An 18,582-nucleotide genomic window follows, 5' to 3' on the forward strand; every position below is an offset into this window, starting at 1 on the left:
ATGTGAGCGCAAGTGTTAGCAAGGGCTGTAATGCTTTCAGCGCAGCCTCTTGCAAAAGGGCCTTGGCTGCGGGAGCAGATCCCGCCTGCTCCCAAACCTCCTTCTGCGGCGGGAGGCGCTGGGCATGCAGCAAAGGCTGCTGCCCTTTCTCACGCCAGCACGGGCTGATGGCCGCGGCTCGCTGTTGGCTTCAGGGGAGCTCTACTGATGCACCCGTGTCGTTCTCCCTGGCCGGCCGCTGGAGGAGGCGCATCGCCCCTCCCAGCGCAGCCCGGCCAGCCGGGCCGTGCCCCCGCGGGCCCGGCTGCCTCGGCATCACCCCGGCACCGCCGCCCTAATCAGTGGCAGGCCCCGGGCGCGGGGTAATTAGAAACATCGAAGGGGCTTTCTATCTTTTGAAATCTGTCTCTCAACATCAAAGTGCTCCGCGCAAGTCGTCCTCCAGAGGCCGGCTCCCATTCTAAATGAGTGATGTATTTCATGGTATCTGTCGGGAAGGATATAATGAAGAAAACCGGCTTTTAGACGGAACATGATGTGAAAAACAGGTGGCCCGCTGTTGCGGAGCATCTGTTTTGCAGTCCAGTTGTGTTCCTGCAAACTGCGCAAACACGGTGGGTGCGCAACCTCCGCGGGCGCGCAACCTCCGGGGCGCCCGGGGATGCTCACGGCAGAACCTCCGTGTCGCTGCGGATCCTCGTCCCCACGGCCTGTAAGAAAAGCGGGCACTGCCCCCGCCTCGGGGAGATGTGCACCTCCTCCAATCACGCAGGGCTGCGGGTACCATGCGAGGTGCACGGCAAAGCAAGATCTCTAGCTCCGCGCTGGCCCTGCCGGGGCCTTCAGCTGCCGCCTGGGCTTCAGCATCCCCAGGACCACACTCCGCTCTCGTGGCGGACACGGCCCCTCGGAGAAGCCGGCTCCTCGCTCCATGAGCCCGCTGCCCTCTGGTCACCCCCGGTCTGGCCTGTAAACAATATTCCGCTGAGCTCACACCGCTCGCTGGTAACGATCCCAGGGCCGCCGCCTCTATGGGCTTGCACAACTGCTCCGACTGAGCGCGGCTATATTCTGACTCTTATCTGTGCAATAATAAAAAGTTTTGGCTCCTATCAACCACGCCGTAAATCCGGCCGAGCGTGCACGTTTCAAAAGCACGGACAAATCGCCGTGATTTCCCCGGAGGACGCGCAGGACGCGCAGGCGGCGGGAAGAGCGCACCGCTGGCCCCTCCGCGCTGCCTTGGCCTGCAGCGCTGGGTATGGGCTGACCGGCTGGGTAATAATGCACCGAGTCTCCCCAGGAGCTCTCTGCCCTGCCAGGGGCCGGCGGAGGAAGGGCTCGATCTGCGTTCAGATCTCCCGCCCCTACCGCGGGAAAGCAACCCGAGCTTCCCGTCGCCTGCGGAGGCTGGGGAGGGATCCCGCTCAAAACAGGGAGGGCCGCAGGTGTCACAACATCTTTGGAAATGCATTTCCCACCATTATGAATGCCTTTACTTTGGAAAGAAACCCTTAAAAACGGCCTGCTACCCGTCCTCTACACCCGTGAACATCCCACTTAGCGCAGCAGGAATGGTCTGCCTCTGGAGGGTAAAACGCTGCTCCCCAAGAAACGATGAAGGAAAGGAAAAAAACCCCAAACCCCAAAAAGAAACAAAAGAAGACCCGAACCCCCAACCAACCAAAAAACCCACCCCATCCATAAAAGCTTCCCCCCAAGCCGTGGTCCCCTCACCGCGGGGAGGGCAGGTGGCACCGCCCCGGCGGGCGGAGCGAGTACCGCGGGACACCGCGCAGCGGGATGCGGGAGCGGGGCGCCCGCGAAGCCTGGGCTGGGCGCCCGGGAGCCTGCTGTCCCTTCGGGGGCAGACGACCCCCCTTCCTACAGTTGTTATTTTTATTTTAATTGGGGATTACGCTCCCTCCCGTCACTTTTCTGCGGTGGTTGGTGCCAGGCTCGGGAGTCCCGCGGGGATGGGGCGCCTGGTCCGGCAGCAGTCCGAGCGTCTGCCCGTCCCGTGTGCGGGGCCGCGGATGGGCCGTGCTCCCGGTGCCTGCGGAGGGCTCTCGGGAAGCGGCCACAGAAAGACTCCGAGGCTGCTGGGAGAGACGGTCCGTCTCCACATCCCCTGCTGAGGCTGCCTCCTCCCGGTTTCGTCGCTGCCTCCGGTCCCCGGGCGCTTCCTCGCGGGTCTGGGCGCCGGCAGCGGACGGGCGGGGTCTGAGGGCTGAGTTTCCCCGAGCTCAGTTTTTCGTCAGTGCTGGAGGAAAAGCTGACGATCACTGATCGCTAGTTCCCGGGAATCGCGGCTGCTGGTTTTTTTTTTTTTTTTTTTTTTTTTCCTCCGATGTGTATTACCGAAATGTCTCGTCCCTTTCCCTTATTGGAAATGATTTCCCACTTCTTTTGTGGTGAACTTTGCCTCGCCTGACTCTTTACGGCTTTTCTGTCGTTGATGGTCTCTCCTTTGTGGAAGTTTCGCGGGCTGATTGTATTTGTTAATTAGTTGCTAACAGCATCGTAATGTGGGCTTGATGGATAACCATGTCATTAGCGCTCACCCCTGCAATTCACATTTCCAACGGGGCAGGGGCTACCCCCTGCCGAGCCCGTGATTTGTGGCTGTTCTTTCCCGTGGGTGACACGCAGCCCCATCCCCTCTCTGCTCTCCTCCGCGCTGTGCCGCGGCTGGAGGGGGCGCGACCGCTGCAATTTTCACTCCGAATGACGAACCCACAGCTCCGGGCTGCAGCCGCCTCCTTTCGCTTTATTTAGGTGTGGAAGAGACATCGAACCCCTCTCCTTTGTGTGGCTCTGTGGTGCTATGTGGGTGCTCGTACAACACACCCCCCAAACCCCTTGGCTGCCGTGTGGGGGGATGAGCGCCCAAACCGCTGCAGGCGCGACTTTCCCCGGGCTGCGCGGCCACGCGTGGGAAGAGCCGCAGCCACGCAGCTCCCTCCCCGCTCGGCGGCAGCGCCCAGGGCCCGCCCTGCCCGGTAGCGCCTGTCGGGGGGGTCCGCCTGCCCGTCCCGCCCCTCTCCGCGCCTTCTCCGCCGGGGGGCTCGGCCGAGCTTGGGAGATGTAGTCCCGGCTCCCGGGCTCGCCGCGGCCGGCGGGGCTTCTGCGGGGGACTACGTTTCCCAGGCCCCCCTGCTGCTCGGCCGGGCCGCGGGAAGGGCCGGGCTGTCAATCAGCGCGCGTCGGCGGGGGCAGCGGGACGGGGATCCCCCCGCCCGCCCCGTGTCCCGCTAATAATAAGTGCTTCAGAGCCTTAAAAGCAGGGAGGCAAGTGTCATGCGGGCGCGTCGTAAGGGGCTGAGCTCCGGCTGAGCGCCCGCGGCCGTTTTGCCGCCGGCATAGCCGGGAGGGGAAAAAAAAAGGGGGAGAAAAAAAGGAGAAAAAAAAAGCCTCGGAGCTGGTTCCCGGGGAAGGGGCGAGAGGAGAGAAGCCCGAAAGGCTGGACAAGCCGTCACCGAGGTGGCGATGAGGCGCAGGAAGACGGCGGTGGCGGTCGGCTGCTGCCTCGCCTTCCTCCTGGGCACCCTGCTCAACCTCCTCTTCATCCCCGGCTCCGAGCACCCGCCGCCGCCCCGTGAGGAGCTGCCCCCCTCCCCGCCTGGCGCCCCCCTCTACCCGCCGGAGGAGGAGATCGGCGGCGGCCAGGCCGCCCTGGCACGGCAGATCCGCGAGCGCTACGAGGAGGTGCTGCGCTACCGGCAGCACCGGGCGGCGGCGGCGGCGGCGGGGCGGCGGCCGCTGCGGCCGCGGGAGCGGCGCCTGATGGACCTGGCGCCGCCGCGCACCTCGGCGGAGCAGCCGGGGCCGCGGGGCCGAGCGGCGGCGGGGCCGTGGGCCGGCGCCTCGGCCGAACTCTCGCTGGAGCCGCCGCTGCTGGGCTGCCGCGACATCCGCGATGTCAGCGGCGTGCAGTACCTGGGCTCGGGCTACACCAAGGCGGTCTACAAGGCGGTCCTCAACCGCACGCTGGCCGTGGCCCTGAAGGCGGTGGACTTCGGCGGGCACGACATAGCCCACTGCGTGCGGCAGTTCTCCGCCCTGGGGGACTGCTACCGCCTAGCCGCCTACAAGATCGTCAAAGAGATGATCCTGCTGCAGCGGCTGCGCCACGCCAACGTCCTGCAGGTACGCGCGTCCGGCCGCGGAGCCCCGCCGGGGCGGGTGGGTCGCCCTGCTTTTCCCCGGCGCTCTCAGTTCCACCGCGAGCAACCTGTCGGAGCTACCGCCGCCAGTCCCGGCGCGCACGGGGAGCGGGCCGGGACCGTGCCGGTGAGCTCCCGAGAGTTCGCAGACACACTCCCGTCCTCTGTTCCGTGGGCAGCCGCACCCCTTTCAGCAGGCGCCGTGGGGGTCGCGGTCGCCGTCGCCGGGGCAGATGTCCCTGTCCCTGGCACGGCGATTCCGTACCTTCCGTCCCCATCGCGTGTCCGCGGGAAGGCGCATTGATGGGCGCTTTCCGCTGGCAGCGGCGGTGCTCACCCCACGGCGACAAGTGAATCGCCCTGGCGGGGTGCGGCGGGCCCCAGGCAACGCCGGGAGCGGTGCGGGATGCGGCGCGTTCTCCCTCCCGCTCGGCATCCCCCCGCGGCGTCCGGCCCTGCGGCTTGCGCTCTCACCCAGGACAGGCCGGGTGGGAGTCCTGCTGGCCGGTGCGCCGGCACCGCGGCACTTGCCAGAAGGGGCTGCATTGTAGGGGCTGTTACACATCAGCGTGAATCTCAGCGGGTTCATTTGGATGTAAATGCTGGTATGGAAATTCCTATTGCGTTTCGCATAGCATGAGCGTTGCAGTAGAATAAAAAATGAACGTTAGACCAGACGGTCTCACAGTAGGTGCTTTTTGAACTGAATCGGGTAAAGGAGTTTTGTGTTTCTTCTTCAGCAGCTGCAGCATGAGTACCAGCTCCCCCACGAGAACTTCAGATCCCAGCGATCAAAGCTCTCGAGTTTCATATACTGTTCAAAGAAAGGCTAGTCATGATTTATCCACGACAAGAAAATATATCTCTCCTTTCCTCTCCTTTCCTCTCCTTTCCTCTCCTTTCCTCTCCTTTCCTCTCCTTTCCTCTCCTTTCCTCTCCTTTCCTCTCCTTTCCTCTCCTTTCCTCTCCTTTCCTCTCCTTTCCTTCCAACTATAATGTATAGGGAGAACAGCATCTTGCAAAATACAAAAGCCTGTGCTCCTAGGAAGGATATTAGTTGCTCCTCTTAAGCTGTGATAATTCTGTTTGGAAAAGCCATCCTTGGGTGCAACCATCATTACTGGTTGCTCTGGGAGGATTTTGTTTCCCCCCCCAACATTGGTTTGGTTTTGTTGGTTTTTTTCCTCAGTGTAAGCGAATTGGCCAGCATGTGTTTTTAAAAGTTGAGTAATTTTGGTAGGCACTAGCATTTCTTTCCCGTTTTACTCATGTGTAGTTTTCTTCTCTGGAACAATTAATTTGGCATTAATTTGGAGCTGTCCTTCTCATGAAAAGGAAGTGGGGTGTGCTGTCTGTCCCTGCAGGTGTGGGCACGGGGTCCTCTGGCAGCGCTGCCGAAGTTGCCCGGCGCCCCACTTCCCCCCACAGCAAACCTTGGAGGAGCCTCAGGAATTCACTTCTCCGATCCGGGATGTCAGGTGGACTCTGAAGGAGGGAACCGCAGGCGGGATGCACGGTGTCCCATGGTGGGGAGGCCGAGGCAGGAGGAGCTGGAGGATGAGTAGGCACTTCCACCAGCGCCAGGAGAAACACGCCCAGCCTCCGTGCTGGGAAAATGCTCTCATGGGCAAAAATCCCCTCTGTTAGTTAGGGCTTCATATTTACATGCCACCCCATTTAAAAATAGATTACACTTAAAGCAGAAACGTTTTCAGATTAGTTCCGATTTTGTCATTGTGTTTCTTTTTGCCTGCCCTCCTGCTGCATCAGCCCAGCGGTGCTGCCAGGCCGGGAGGAGAACCCCGCGCCCCCGGACGTCCCCCCCTTTGTTGTTTAATGCACCGCGTTGTGGGGGCGCACGGGGCCAGGATGCTGTGGCCTGAGTCAGGGCCAAACGTGTGATAAGGCATTACCTCGAAAGGAGACGGTAAATATCGACCTGACAGGCGCTATCTGGACACTGTCGGGACAGCGCTGTGGGCCAGGAGCAAGTCTCCGGTGTCATGCAGGAGTCGTGGAACCGATGTGGATAACGGGGCACTAGGGAACAACATGAAATATATTGGTTATGCCTCTGCTAAAATTTCACACAGGACAGGATCGGCTGACTTAATGATTTTTAACTTGTTTTCAGCAAAAGCCGGCCCCGGGCTTAGAATTCACTGTCCAGGGTTTGCTACCGAGGCAGAGGAATCAGTTCAAAAGCCAGCGTCTGCTCCTTCCTCTGGCTTTTGACAGGCGTTTCAGCTCCCATTGGAGCTGGAGGACCGCACTGGCTACAGACGCCAAAGGCACGATGCCACATCTTCTGGGCCAGCGAGGGCCGGGAGCTTCCCTGCCTTTGCTTCTTACCTCTGTTTTGCTCCTTTCCCCCCCTCCCCGGCGGTTCCCGGCATACCCAAATACGAGCCGGCTGCTATAAATAGAGGAAGGACGTGCCACCCTCGTGTCACCCTGCCGTGCCAGGGGAGTGCAGGGCTGGCGGGCAGCCCCGGCTGGGGCAGGCGGGGAACCGGGAGGGACGGGGCAGGGGGCGGCACTCACCGGGGCGCTCCTTGGCCACCGCCGGGGGCTGGAGGCCGAGCGGGGCCGCTTGAGGAGAGCGGGAGCCCTTCCTCCGCCTCCCCACGCCGCGGGCGTGCGAGGGAGCGACCCCGGGGAGGCGTCCACGCAGGCGGCCGGCAGCCGCCCTGCCTCAGCTGGAAAGCTGGAACCCTCCCGGCCGCTCCCGGGTATCCCCGGCCCCGGTCAGGGACTGGTGGCGGTGACTGCGTTCATGAGTTTCTTTTGCTGAAAATAAAGTTTCGTGTCGGTTCAGTCCTAGGAAAGGGGGTTTTCCTGTAAATCTCTGGCAGCTGACAGCCTGAAGTGTAGTTTGTAAGATAACAGGCTTGTTCTTTACTGTCTCAGCAGTTCTCATTGTGGCCTGTCTCTTGTCAAAATCAGCTTTTGCTTTTTTTTTTTTTTTTTTTTTTTTTTTTTTAAGCCATCCTTTAAAAAAGACTTGATTGTTGCACGATATATGATAGAGGGGGAAAAGAGATCTTTCCAGAAAGTACCAGTGCCTTTAGACAACATGCTGACATATTCATCGTGCCCTCCGGCCGGGGAAGGAGCCAGATGTGTCAGCTCTGGCAGATGTGGTGAATCAAGTCTAGCAAAAGAAACACGGAAAACTAGCAAGAGGAAGAGTGGTTTCACATTAGGCAATGCTGAGGCGAAGGCAGCTTGCCTTCCTTCCTGTTTTTATTTCCATGCTCTGCCCGTCACTTGCACGAAGGGCCAGCGCTGGGCCGTCATCCCCCCTTGCCCCCGCCGTCTGGGGCTGCCCGAGGCTCCCTGGGGCGGCAGCCGCTGGGAAGGGCAGGTGCAGGCTGCAGTGGAAATATATTTGCTTTGGAGTGGCGAAGAGAGGGTAGTTCATTAAAGTTGATTTTATAATGAAGGGCACTGGGGAAGAGGGGGAACTGGGTCACTGATTTAGTTGTAACAGAGGATTTAGCTGCCCGCTAATTGCTTTGCAGTCGCTCTGTCGAATGCAGTGCCCGATCTCTTCCTTTCACTCCGTTCTGCGATTTGTTTTCTTGCAGAGTTCAAATGCTGCTGTCTGAATCCTGGCTTTCTGAGCATTTTAGTGGGGGAGATGATTTAGAGTGCTTTAATTCTTCCCTGCCCATATTTGAGGAAGAAAATAAAATCAAGCCATTTGCAGTTAATTTCAAGCAACGAGCACAATTGTAGTGACACAAAAGCAATGTTTGATTTACTGTAATAATGTAATTATAGCCCTGGAGTATCAGATTTAAGGGTGGTGCCATTATTTCTTCGTTTGCATTGCTGAAGAGAAGAGAGGGAAGGTCTGAAACTGCAGACGTTTGGAAAAGTGCAAGCTTATTTCTGTGACAACTATTTATCAGCACTTTCAGTGTGAGTTCACAATGATTCATTTAAGAAGAAGCTACCACTCTCTTTTTAAAAACACACAAAAAAGCTCAGGGATAAGGGTTTTCTTTGTCTGATGCTGGTGGAAGACACTTAGCTACTAACAGCACGAATGGCTTACTGGCTGCTCAGACGAAGCCAGTTAATTTGGCTTGTTCAGCTTTAGTGTGAAGTTAAAATGTGGAGTTGAAATACTGAGCTGGCATCTGCGCTAGAAAAGTCACCATCCAGATATCAAAGCGGTTTCTGTATGAATTGGGTCAGTTAGCTCTATTGTATTTATAACTGATTTTTTAAAGATGGTCATGATTTACAGGGAGACTATTTGTCTCTTGCAAAATTAATTGATTATAATAGACTGCAAATAATACATCACTTACTGCTGACAAGTAGGCTTAAGATGTGCTAGCTGATCACTATATTTTAAATACCCATTTTAAACAGGATTTTCTTTTCTTTACATGTGATAATTAAGAGATTTTTTTACCCTGATGGTTTCTCTATACATATGCATAGCCAACAGGATAGGGCAGTTTTAATTTTAATGTGAGAATTAAAATAATAAAGCTTTGTATATGGTTTGCTTATTCCAGGTGGAAGTAGACAATCTTTCCAAGTCTGAAGAGAGTCAATATACAATTAATTTCCAGTGCAAACTTATTTGCATAGGGATTGTGTGGAGTCTTAAAGGCCTGGTCCTTGTACCTTTTGCAGGAATCTACTGTTGTTTTCACAGAAAGCAGGGGGGAAGGGGAGATAGTGCTATAGTGGAAACAGCTACTCAGGGACCTCTTCCCTGTTTGTCAGCGGGCGGGCATTGAATCGCTTTTGTGGTGGCAGTGGTGCAGGATTCCCAGCAACAAGTCTTATCCGTGTCTGGCTGGAGTTTGGCCATCAGGACTCTGGGAACTACTGACCTGAGGAAAGTGCTGCACTTGCTGATAGCAGCTGGTGGGAGTCTATATGGAGAATTTATCTTTCCTAATTTTTGAGTGGGGCAGCAAAGGTTCCCAGTTCTTGAGGATCAAATCTTTCAAAACCAAGTGCCTAATGAGAATTAACCTTTGAGGCTGGATCTGGATGGGCTCTGACTATGCACCCCAGATACGGGATTGCTGCATTTAGGAAGGTCATGTAATTTAGGAAGGTCATGAAAAATACTGGGAGTGTTTTTCGAAATTACCTCAGTTGAGCTGCTCTTGGGACAGGTTTGTTAAAAATGAGTGAGGCCAACACGTGGTGCAAGACCAGGCTGATAGTGGCTGTCTAACTGGTGTTGGGATCAGAGGGACTTCAGCTCCCAGACAGATGAGCCTGTCATATCTTGTCAAGGGCAGGGGAGGTTGCCACCTCTTGTTGGCCACCTCCTTCCTCTGGAAATTGCTGCCACCACCACCTCTGCCTGGGGAGCTGTGAATGGAGTGGCTCCTTTGCCCCAGTCAATCCATTTCTTGACATTATTATAGGTGCACCTTGAAGGAGATGAGGTATTTAGCTTTCTTGGGCACCTTTCGATATGGTTAGTGGTGGTCGACAGAAGGTGTTGGGGGTGGACATTCATATGGTGAGAGAAAAAAGCAGGCAGTGCCACCTACTGATGGCTCGGCAGAGACAGCCCACTGCTGCTAACAGATGTCCCCACAGCCCCAAGGAGTTCGGGTTGGAGTGGAGAAGGGCAGAGAGAGCAGACAGATGCGGTTTGGCGAGGAAAGAAGAATTACACAAAGTGCTTCTTTATTGTGAGACTGCTTCCCAAAAGGCCCAGATGTTATCCTGCACTTTTAAGAGTGAAGAAAGGATCTGTTAACAAGAACTCCAGAGCTGCTGGAAGCATAGAGCTGATACAATTGCAAACCCACTCTTAACTGTTCCTGTCCCTAGAAGGCAAGCTGCACATCTTGATGCTGAAGTCACCAAATAGAATTTTTTTTTCCCATTGAATTCCTTGGGTTGGCAGAGGGTGTTGAACTTGCAAAGCTGCTGGCAGGAATGACTTTCCATAAGGCACGTGTCATCACATAAGTTAGAAGGGCTACATTGTCCCTCCTTTTAAAAGTTGCATTCATAAAACTAATCCCAATCATTTGTTGAATGATTTCTATGGTTGTTTCTCAGTTTTATGTGAGAAACATGTAAATCACTCCAGAAGACTGGTTTGAATTTCTGCCTCCTTTATGGGAATTGATGACTTGAAACCTCATCCAGTTTCTTTGAGGAGAGTCCAGCCTGCTTCTTCTGCTCAGTGGCTTGGAGAGATCATTGGTCACCACAGGATGCTGTGGGTATGATCAAGTTCTCTCTTGCTGCTTGCCTTTTTTCATGGGAGCAACAATGAATGAACGAGGTCATTTTGGGCCGAGGTCAATATCCTGGCCTGGAATTAGTTATGACCAGGACAGAATTGCAGAGGGAAGCACATGGTTTTTATAACTTATCCTTTCATTCCCCCTGCCCCCCCAGTGTGGGATAGCTAGGTAAATCTCGTCTCCCTGGTATCCAGTGGTAAGGCACGTGGGAATTGTTCAAAGCTACACTGGGCAAGGTTGAGACCTGACACTAAGAAGGGTGGTCAAACACTGGAACAGGCTTCCTTGAGAGGTGGTCAATGCCCCAAGCCTATGAGTGTTAAGGAAGCATTTGAACAATGCCCTCAATAACATCCTTTAACTTCTAGTCAGCCCTGAAATGGTCAGGAAGTTGGACCACATCATCATTTCCTGTCCCTTCCAACTGACCAACTGAAATAGCCTATCCAATCCTATCCCTCAATTGGATCATTGTGGCCCTTTTGCACACTCTCTGTCTTCTAGTTGCAGCAGTGTTATGGAAGGGCAGGCAGGGATGTGGTGGTTGGCCAGGGGGGAGGAGAGGAACCCTGGAAGAGGACACCAAGCCTGGCATAGCTCTGCTCCTCTGTCTTTCTGCTTTCTGCATGGATGCAGTGTTGGTGGATTCAGGCATCAGCTCAGGCTGAGCTTGGAAGTGTCGCAGGCCTGGTTTGTGAAGTGTCTGTGTCAAATATGCAAGCTGGGCTTTTAAAAAGATGGATTTTATGGATTTTTTTTTGTCAATACAGTCATCTAATGGTTCAGGTAGATGCCCCATGACATCTAACTTCTGTTGCCATTTTTTCATTTCAGTGATGGCTGTGAAAAACTTGACAAGAACTAGTTGTCACAAGCACTCTGCTAATACTAACATTGACTCTTGACTAATTTTAAAAGACTTGTTATTTTTCATCACACTCAGCTGAACTGCTCAGTTTAGGTAACAGACACCAGACATGGATATTTTATATTATTTTAGGCCAAATTTGGAACAGCTTAGTTTGGATAGACTTGCCTTTTTCTTGGACTATGTAGCTGCAGATAGACTCCAAGGTTATTTTAAAGCTTGCCATGAAAAGTTCAAAATTATAGGACTCATACCTAAGAAAGAAGAATTATGCAGATGGATTTATTATAATGAATCCAAGACAAGCATTTCCATTTCTGAACATGTGATGCACAGAGGTTATTTGACAGTTTTGTAATGCAAAATAATGTCATGACAAAGGGTTAAAGTTGTGGTGCAGTGGAACTGAGTGCCGTGGCTGTGAATGGAGGTCAGGGGAGCTTCTGATCTGGCTATTTACAAGATAATGAACTATGCCTCCAGTGATATCAGCCTGTTTCCATTGAAATCGTGGTTGTATGAGTGATCCATTTGTCTTCACTGGAAGGTTTTAGAAAAGTAGGCTGCTTGAGTGACTAAATATTTGCGGGGTTGGCCCTTGAGCTTGTGCAGTGCAATGCAAATTCAAAGTGCTGTAAATGTTTTTAGTAGAAGAATTTTCCGCTTCAGAGTATAAGGAAAGCAGGGAGAATAAAAGGGAGATAAGGTTACTAAATCATAAGATTATAGCCAACATAATATGTGTTGGAGCAGTAGGTATGTATGGATATGTATACACATATATTTCTAAAATATATGGAGATATCTGTGGACCTTTATGAATATAGCAACAGATATGGATAAGTACACATAGTGTTCTGTTTCTGAGTACTATGTTCCAATTTTTCTATTAATGAAAATGTTTAGTAACATGTTTAGTTACAGTGCCAGGAATGAGATTCTTGTACCTTTTAGTACTTCTGGAGTTTAGTGCTAATCATAATGATACATTTTATAAATAAAGCCTAGACAGAACTATGAATTTAGAGTTTAATATTTGAATTACCCACTACTTTCTCTCGGTTCCAAAATCCAGCAGACAAAATCCCACCTGACAGCTGTCGGCACACAGTTTGGGTCCCACTCTCAAAAGGCTCTGCATGGTGCTATGGATGTTCTGTGTGAGTCTTTTTCAAGTGAAACTCAGCACTTTGCAGGGCTTGATTGCTAGATTTCAATGGGAGAAAATCAATTTACTTCTTATGTGCCATCTTGATATATTCTATAGCAGGAAAGTTGGCATTGGATCTATCTTTAATAAATTTAATCATTGAGTTCCCTGCATTTTCCAGGTTCCCTGCATGTTACAGGTTTGCATGTGCTTTTGGGCTGATTTGCAATGTATACAAATACTTAGTATGTATTTTAAAGATATATAAAACATTTTAAAATATACGTGCAAATATTGTGTGTATACGTTAGATATCAGAACAGGCATATGCATATATGTCATATATACAAAAATATATGTGTATATATGTCTTGTGTGTGTAAGTATATATATATATAGATGTATGTACCATCAGCAGTGAGGGGAAATTTTTAAAACACAAGTGATTAATAAATCTTAAAGTGACAGAAATGTCTCAAATAATGTATTGGTAAATCGTAGCTGTATCAGGCTGTGCTGGGGATTTCTGTTCTTGCAGGGATGTATTGTCCGAGTGCTTCAAGGATGAAAGGTGAATCCAAGGACTAGTTGCCTAAAAATACTACATTAACTTAGCAATAAAATAGCAAGAGCTTCCAAAATACGCTGTTCTGGTTTTGAAACATAGCAGCTTAAGCAAATGGCTCATCAAAAGACCAGTAGGAGCTTTTTATTTCCCCTGGGCAGCAAAACACTACAAAATACAATCTTGACACAACCAGTTTTGATTAAGCAACTGTGTCCCCATGTATTTCTGAAAAGAAAGGCTGTGTCAAGTGTTGACTACTGTCACTCTTCGTACATAGTGAGACTGTATTTCATTGCACTTTTCTATTGTGGGCAGAAGTTGGGTCCTACTGTAGTCAAAATTATAAGAGAATAGCAGTCCAAATTGAAAGAGAAGAGAGTTAGGTTTCTGAAATTTACTTCTGGTGTAATGCAGTTGAGTCTGTCACTTATATTGCAGCTGGTAACAGTGTGCTTGAAGTTCACATTCCACTACTCACAGAAATCTCATGTTCATTAAAGAAAAAAAGGGGGAAATTGCCAGTTTTTGTGGTTGTAGAGAGAAAAGAATATTCACAATGTGCTGTAATTTTTAGGGAAATGGTATGATCTGTGCAAGGGCATTTTGCCCTCCAGCAGTCCTGCCACAGCCTGCCAGCAGAGCCAAACTGAGCTAGCAGAGACCAAACTGGGGAAAGTGGCTAGAGACCTGTTTGGAAAAGGTGGATCCTACTGTTTGTGACTGAGCAACCTCCACAAAGGAAATGAACGCTTTGGCAATAGTTCTGGTTTGATACTTATTTTTCGGAAAGTCCATCCAGAGTGTCTACACCAATGCTGGAGGGCTCATCATTCGCACAGACTTACCCTGCTGATGACAGCTTAATAAGCTTTTTTTTTTGTGTTTTTATTCAGTAAGCTTGTTGGCTTTTGTGTAGAGGGTGACCTCTGCTTTTGCCCTCCTCTGCTGCCCCAGCTCCTTTGAAAGGGGCACCTCTGTCCCCATAATTTGTAGTAAAAGGGAATTGTAAAGGGAGGTGAACTGGCCAGCTGTAGGGACACGGGCTCCTACAATGCAATATAACTTTCACAGGGGCCGACCCTGTATGCCTAGCGTACCCAAAAACTGTTGGGAATCAGGGGGAATTTTGGGTGCAGAAAGACTAATGCAGGACTGAGCCTTTACGAGCGAGAAAATCCAGATGGTGAGGGAATAATTTGGTAAACGGGGCTACTCGAAAGAAATGAATTATGACACACGATGTGAGAACAGGTCAACATTTCATATCTGGCATACATTTTTCTAAACAGACATTTCTAGGCATCCCGGTATCGTGACTGTTTGCTATTAGATTCTACACAAAAATATATTGGGGTGGCATTTAAATGCAGCGACTCGAGATAGCAAAAAGATGTGGGATTGTATTTCTTTCCATTCATTTAATTGGAACCATATTGAAAAAGTGTATGAAAACCATCACTCTTCAATATGTCTGAAGTGTAGCTTTGTGACGCTGAGAATGATGTCCAACCTAATAGAATTTCAGATAGAGGAGATATTTTGGCTCATCTTTTGCTTCTAGCTATATTCAGTTTCCCCGTGTGGTTATTTTTCTTGTTATTGTATGCACCAGCTATCTGTTTCTTACTTCACTGTCTGGGAATACAAACCATTCTGTCTCATTTCTGACCTTAAAATGGATTGGACAAAAACAAAAGGAAGTTAAAAAAAATGTTTTGGGTAGTACCCTTTTACTTGTTCCTTGTGTTGTGTAAGTCAGCTTTTTAAATGGAAGGCCTCAGTATTCCTGCCTGGGAATATTTTGCATCTATATATATTCTGTACTTTGTAACATCTGTGTGCTGGGTGGTGGTTCATCAGGAGGGGATGAATGTAACCATTTCAGATGCTTAACTGGCTGTTGGGACTTGCCCAGTTTGAAATCATGGTAATTGCACATACAAATATGGCCATGTAATTACATGTGCATTTTTGCATTTAGTTTCAGGAGTTCATTTAGAAAAGTATAAATGCGGCCCAATAAATCCTTCATATCTCAGATTTCTGTGCTTTTATAACTCTATTTATTTGTGTAGTAACACTGTATCTGGAGAGGTTTTGCTTAAATCAGTAAAGAGCTCAGGTTAGTTTATAGATATAGTCAGATACTTGGGCAGTGAAGACTTTTGCCAAGGTACAAACTGGACACTAAAATGAAAGAATTGTGGGCAAAATTCCAGCTGAGAGCAAACCTAACTTGTTGTTATTGCTATTGACATTTATGGATTGAGATACAATAGACACAAATAGCTACTGTAATACATTTCTACTCCTGTGATCATATGCACATAAATAGATAGTGAGACTCATTTTTCAATATTTCTGGTGTAAATATATATATGTATTATGTTTGTATAATCAAAAGGAATGGATAATAGTTGTTTGTCTTCTGTGTTTCTATTCCCAGAGTTGTTTTCACAAATGTTGACAATGTCTGATGGAGACTGATATCTCTTTTGTATTCAGTGTTATTGTGAACCAACAGTTACTGCAGTACTGTCATTTCCCAATCTGGATTGCTTGCTAATTTCCCTTATGGCTTTTTTCCCCGTGGATAGTTTTACTGTGCTAAAGACAAGAGGTGAATTCTGCAGATGATACAGAAACCCTCACTCAGAAGTGAGGGTTTTCGAACCTGCTGAGTTTTATCCCATCTCCTTAGTGTGCCCACACATACAAGAGGTGGGAAGTAGCTGGTAAGGACTGCAGAATCCAACCTTCCCTGAGAAAATAATATATATTGTAGTAAATATTTTCATTTAATTCAACTTTTGGTTAGTGTAGATAGCTTAAACAGTTGTGCTGATGTGATCCTCTAAGATTTAACTCCTGGCAAAAAACTGCAGAAAAGTGGTGTCACGGATGATAAGGAACAAACCCAAGTCTGGTCTGAATGGCTCTAGATGGAGAAATTATTGCTGTTAGTATCTTTGTTGTCATTGTGGCAGTGAAGACAAACACCTATTTTCTTACTTCAAATGTTCATGTTGGCATCTATCACATATCCTCTTTTTGGCTTGTTTTAAAATAAAATCTTTTTTTTTTTTTTTTTTTTTTTTTTTTTGTTTAGGTTAATGTCTGTGTTTAAGCAGCTGTTTTGAAATACAGTGCCATTTTTACACCAAAAAGAAAAATTGTTTACTTGTTTTACATTTTTGGCACCCTTTTTTACTTTAAATGTAGACAGCTACAGTCAAAACTAGCAGCATGGCTCATAACAAATCCCGTATTTGCTGATTTTAGCCTGGTCTTTGCTTTTCTGCCTGGGGAGGTCACAAGCTCGAAGAGTGTGCTGGATGCTGGAATCTGCTTGCAGGGGCTGTGTGTAGCCTCAGCTACTCCCTCCAGCCATGGCACTCTGCTTTCCTCATGATTTGGGATCAGTCCCTTTTCTGGCTTCCCGAGCCTGGCTTCCTTGGCAGGGCCATATCTGGGTGCCCTCAGCACTGAGGAACCCCCTGTCGTCTTCCCCGAGCTTTTTAAAACTAAAAGAGGTTTGAAAAATCAAATTTCTCAAGGCAAGGCAGCAGAGGAGTAGCAACAGGGCATTTTTTTCATGCTGCATTTTCACATCAGCCCTTTTACTGTATATTTTATTTGACTGGGGGCAGAGATTACATTCAATTTTATTTCATGTGCATGCTGTTCTGGCTGGAAAGTTGTGATCAGATCCTTATCTGGCTCATTTAATATCCTCTCTGCCAGGGCTTGGCAGAGAGTTCATAAAAGCCTGTCCCCCAGCCTGTCAGACATTGTCCCACTCCATATAAAGCAAGGCAGTCTCTCCTCCACAGACTTTAAATATTCTTCTAGCGCAAGTATTTGTGCAAGTGGAAATCATTCAAAAATCCTTGGAAAGCAAATAAAAGAAGGAGTGGAGTATGGCTGAAATTGCCATTTAAATGCTTTTAAATTGTAGAAGCTACTGGCAGATAGTATTTTGGAGTATTTGCCCTGCTTTAATGATACTGTACACAGAAATTCATCAGGTATAGTGAGAGGTAATTTCTGGCTGGGAAAAGATAAATGTTGACTTTTCAATTGCTTTTCAAGGTGCTGTGTCATTGAAAACACATTGCCACTCAAGGCACAAACTGTAATCCAATGGAAAATGTAATTTAAACTATTTTACAATATTTTTAAAGCATAAAATCAGTATTATTTAGTCAGGTATTGCATAGGTTAAATTACCTTTTCTCAGATAGTTTTCTGTTTCTGCATTCATAGATTTGTTTAATTATTATTATTGTTATTTTTTGTCATATATTTATCATGGGTTGACCCTATCTGGATGCAAGGTTCCACCAAAATCCACTCTCTCTCTCTCCTCTCTTCAGCTGGAGAGAGAAGAGAAAGTACTTAAAAAGGCCCGTGGATTGAGTTAAGGAGAGGGAGAGATTCAGCAATTCAGCATTCGGCAATTCATGTCATGGGCAAAATACTCAACTTGGGGAAAAATTAATTTAGTTTGTCAAATCACAGTAGGGTAATAAAAGATAAAACCAAATCTTAAAAACACCTTCTGCCCACTCCTCCCTTCTTCTGGGCTCTACTTCCCTCCTGATTTCCCTGCCTCCTTTCTTGAGCAGTGCAGGGGAGTGGGAATGAGGGTTGTGGCCAGTTAACATATGCTGTTTCTGTGGCTCTTTGCTCCTCAGGAGAGGACTCCTGAGAGTCTTCCCTGCTCCAGCATGGGGTCCCTCCAATGGGAGACAGTCCTCCATGAACACCTCTGGTCTTGAGTCCTTCCCATGGATTGCAGTTCTTCGTAAACTGGTCCAGAGTGGGTTGGATGTAGCCCACTGGATGTAGTCCTTCAGCCTGTGCTCCCTGCAGGGTGGCAAATCCTGCCAGAAGTACTGCTCACAGCTTCCTCTGGGAATCCACCTGCCAAGGTGCACTGTACTGATGCTGCCTGGTTGTGTTATTTTCAGCTCTACGGCTATTGCTACCAAGACAGCAATGACATCCCAGACACACTGACGACCATCACTGAGCTGGGCTCGCCTTTGGAGATGATTCAGCTTTTACAGACTTCCTGGGAAGACAGATTTCGAGTGAGTAACAGCTGTTTCATAAGGATCTTTAGGAGACCGAGAAATAAATAATATTATGAAGCAGTGGTTGTGTACTTTTCAGTGAAATTCACATTTATTAAATGTTTGTTTTGCATATGATTGCATCTTGGTTTAGAAGCAGTATTTAGTACTCCTCTTCTGTAATGTTTAAGACACTGTGTTATTTTGTCTGTCAATATTATCTAATTGTAGCCAGTTATATATGGTTTTTACATGACATCTCGAAACATTTCTTACTTGTTAAAGCTTGAGACCCAGGAGTTTTGGCATTGTGCTCTGCAACTGAGATTTAAACAATAGAAGGATGTTACATTTCTCTCCTGATCCTTATCACAGGTTTCTTTTATAATTGTTTTCTACTGCTTCCTGCTCTGTTCATTTTTTCCTGGGGAAGAGTGAAATAAACATACACAAATCTCAAACCCAGTTTGTCCACTGCACTGACAATTTACCAGGAGCATGAAG

General features: G+C 48.9%; 1 protein-coding gene across 1 annotated transcript in view; it reads left to right on the forward strand.

Annotated features, from left to right (window-relative positions):
- The first annotated feature begins 3,039 nt into the window (after positions 1 to 3,039).
- Positions 3,040 to 18,582, forward strand: part of PKDCC (protein kinase domain containing, cytoplasmic) — a 35,833-nt gene continuing 20,290 nt past the window's right edge. The window contains exons 1-2 of the mRNA XM_068185825.1: positions 3,040 to 4,149; positions 17,974 to 18,096. Of these exons, the coding sequence (XP_068041926.1) occupies positions 3,490 to 4,149; positions 17,974 to 18,096 (783 nt within the window). The 5' untranslated portion in view covers positions 3,040 to 3,489. The remainder of the gene's footprint in view (positions 4,150 to 17,973; positions 18,097 to 18,582) is intronic.

This window comes from Anomalospiza imberbis, chromosome 3 (assembly GCF_031753505.1).
Source record: "Anomalospiza imberbis isolate Cuckoo-Finch-1a 21T00152 chromosome 3, ASM3175350v1, whole genome shotgun sequence".
In the NCBI taxonomy this organism is placed as follows: Eukaryota; Metazoa; Chordata; class Aves; order Passeriformes; family Viduidae; genus Anomalospiza; species Anomalospiza imberbis.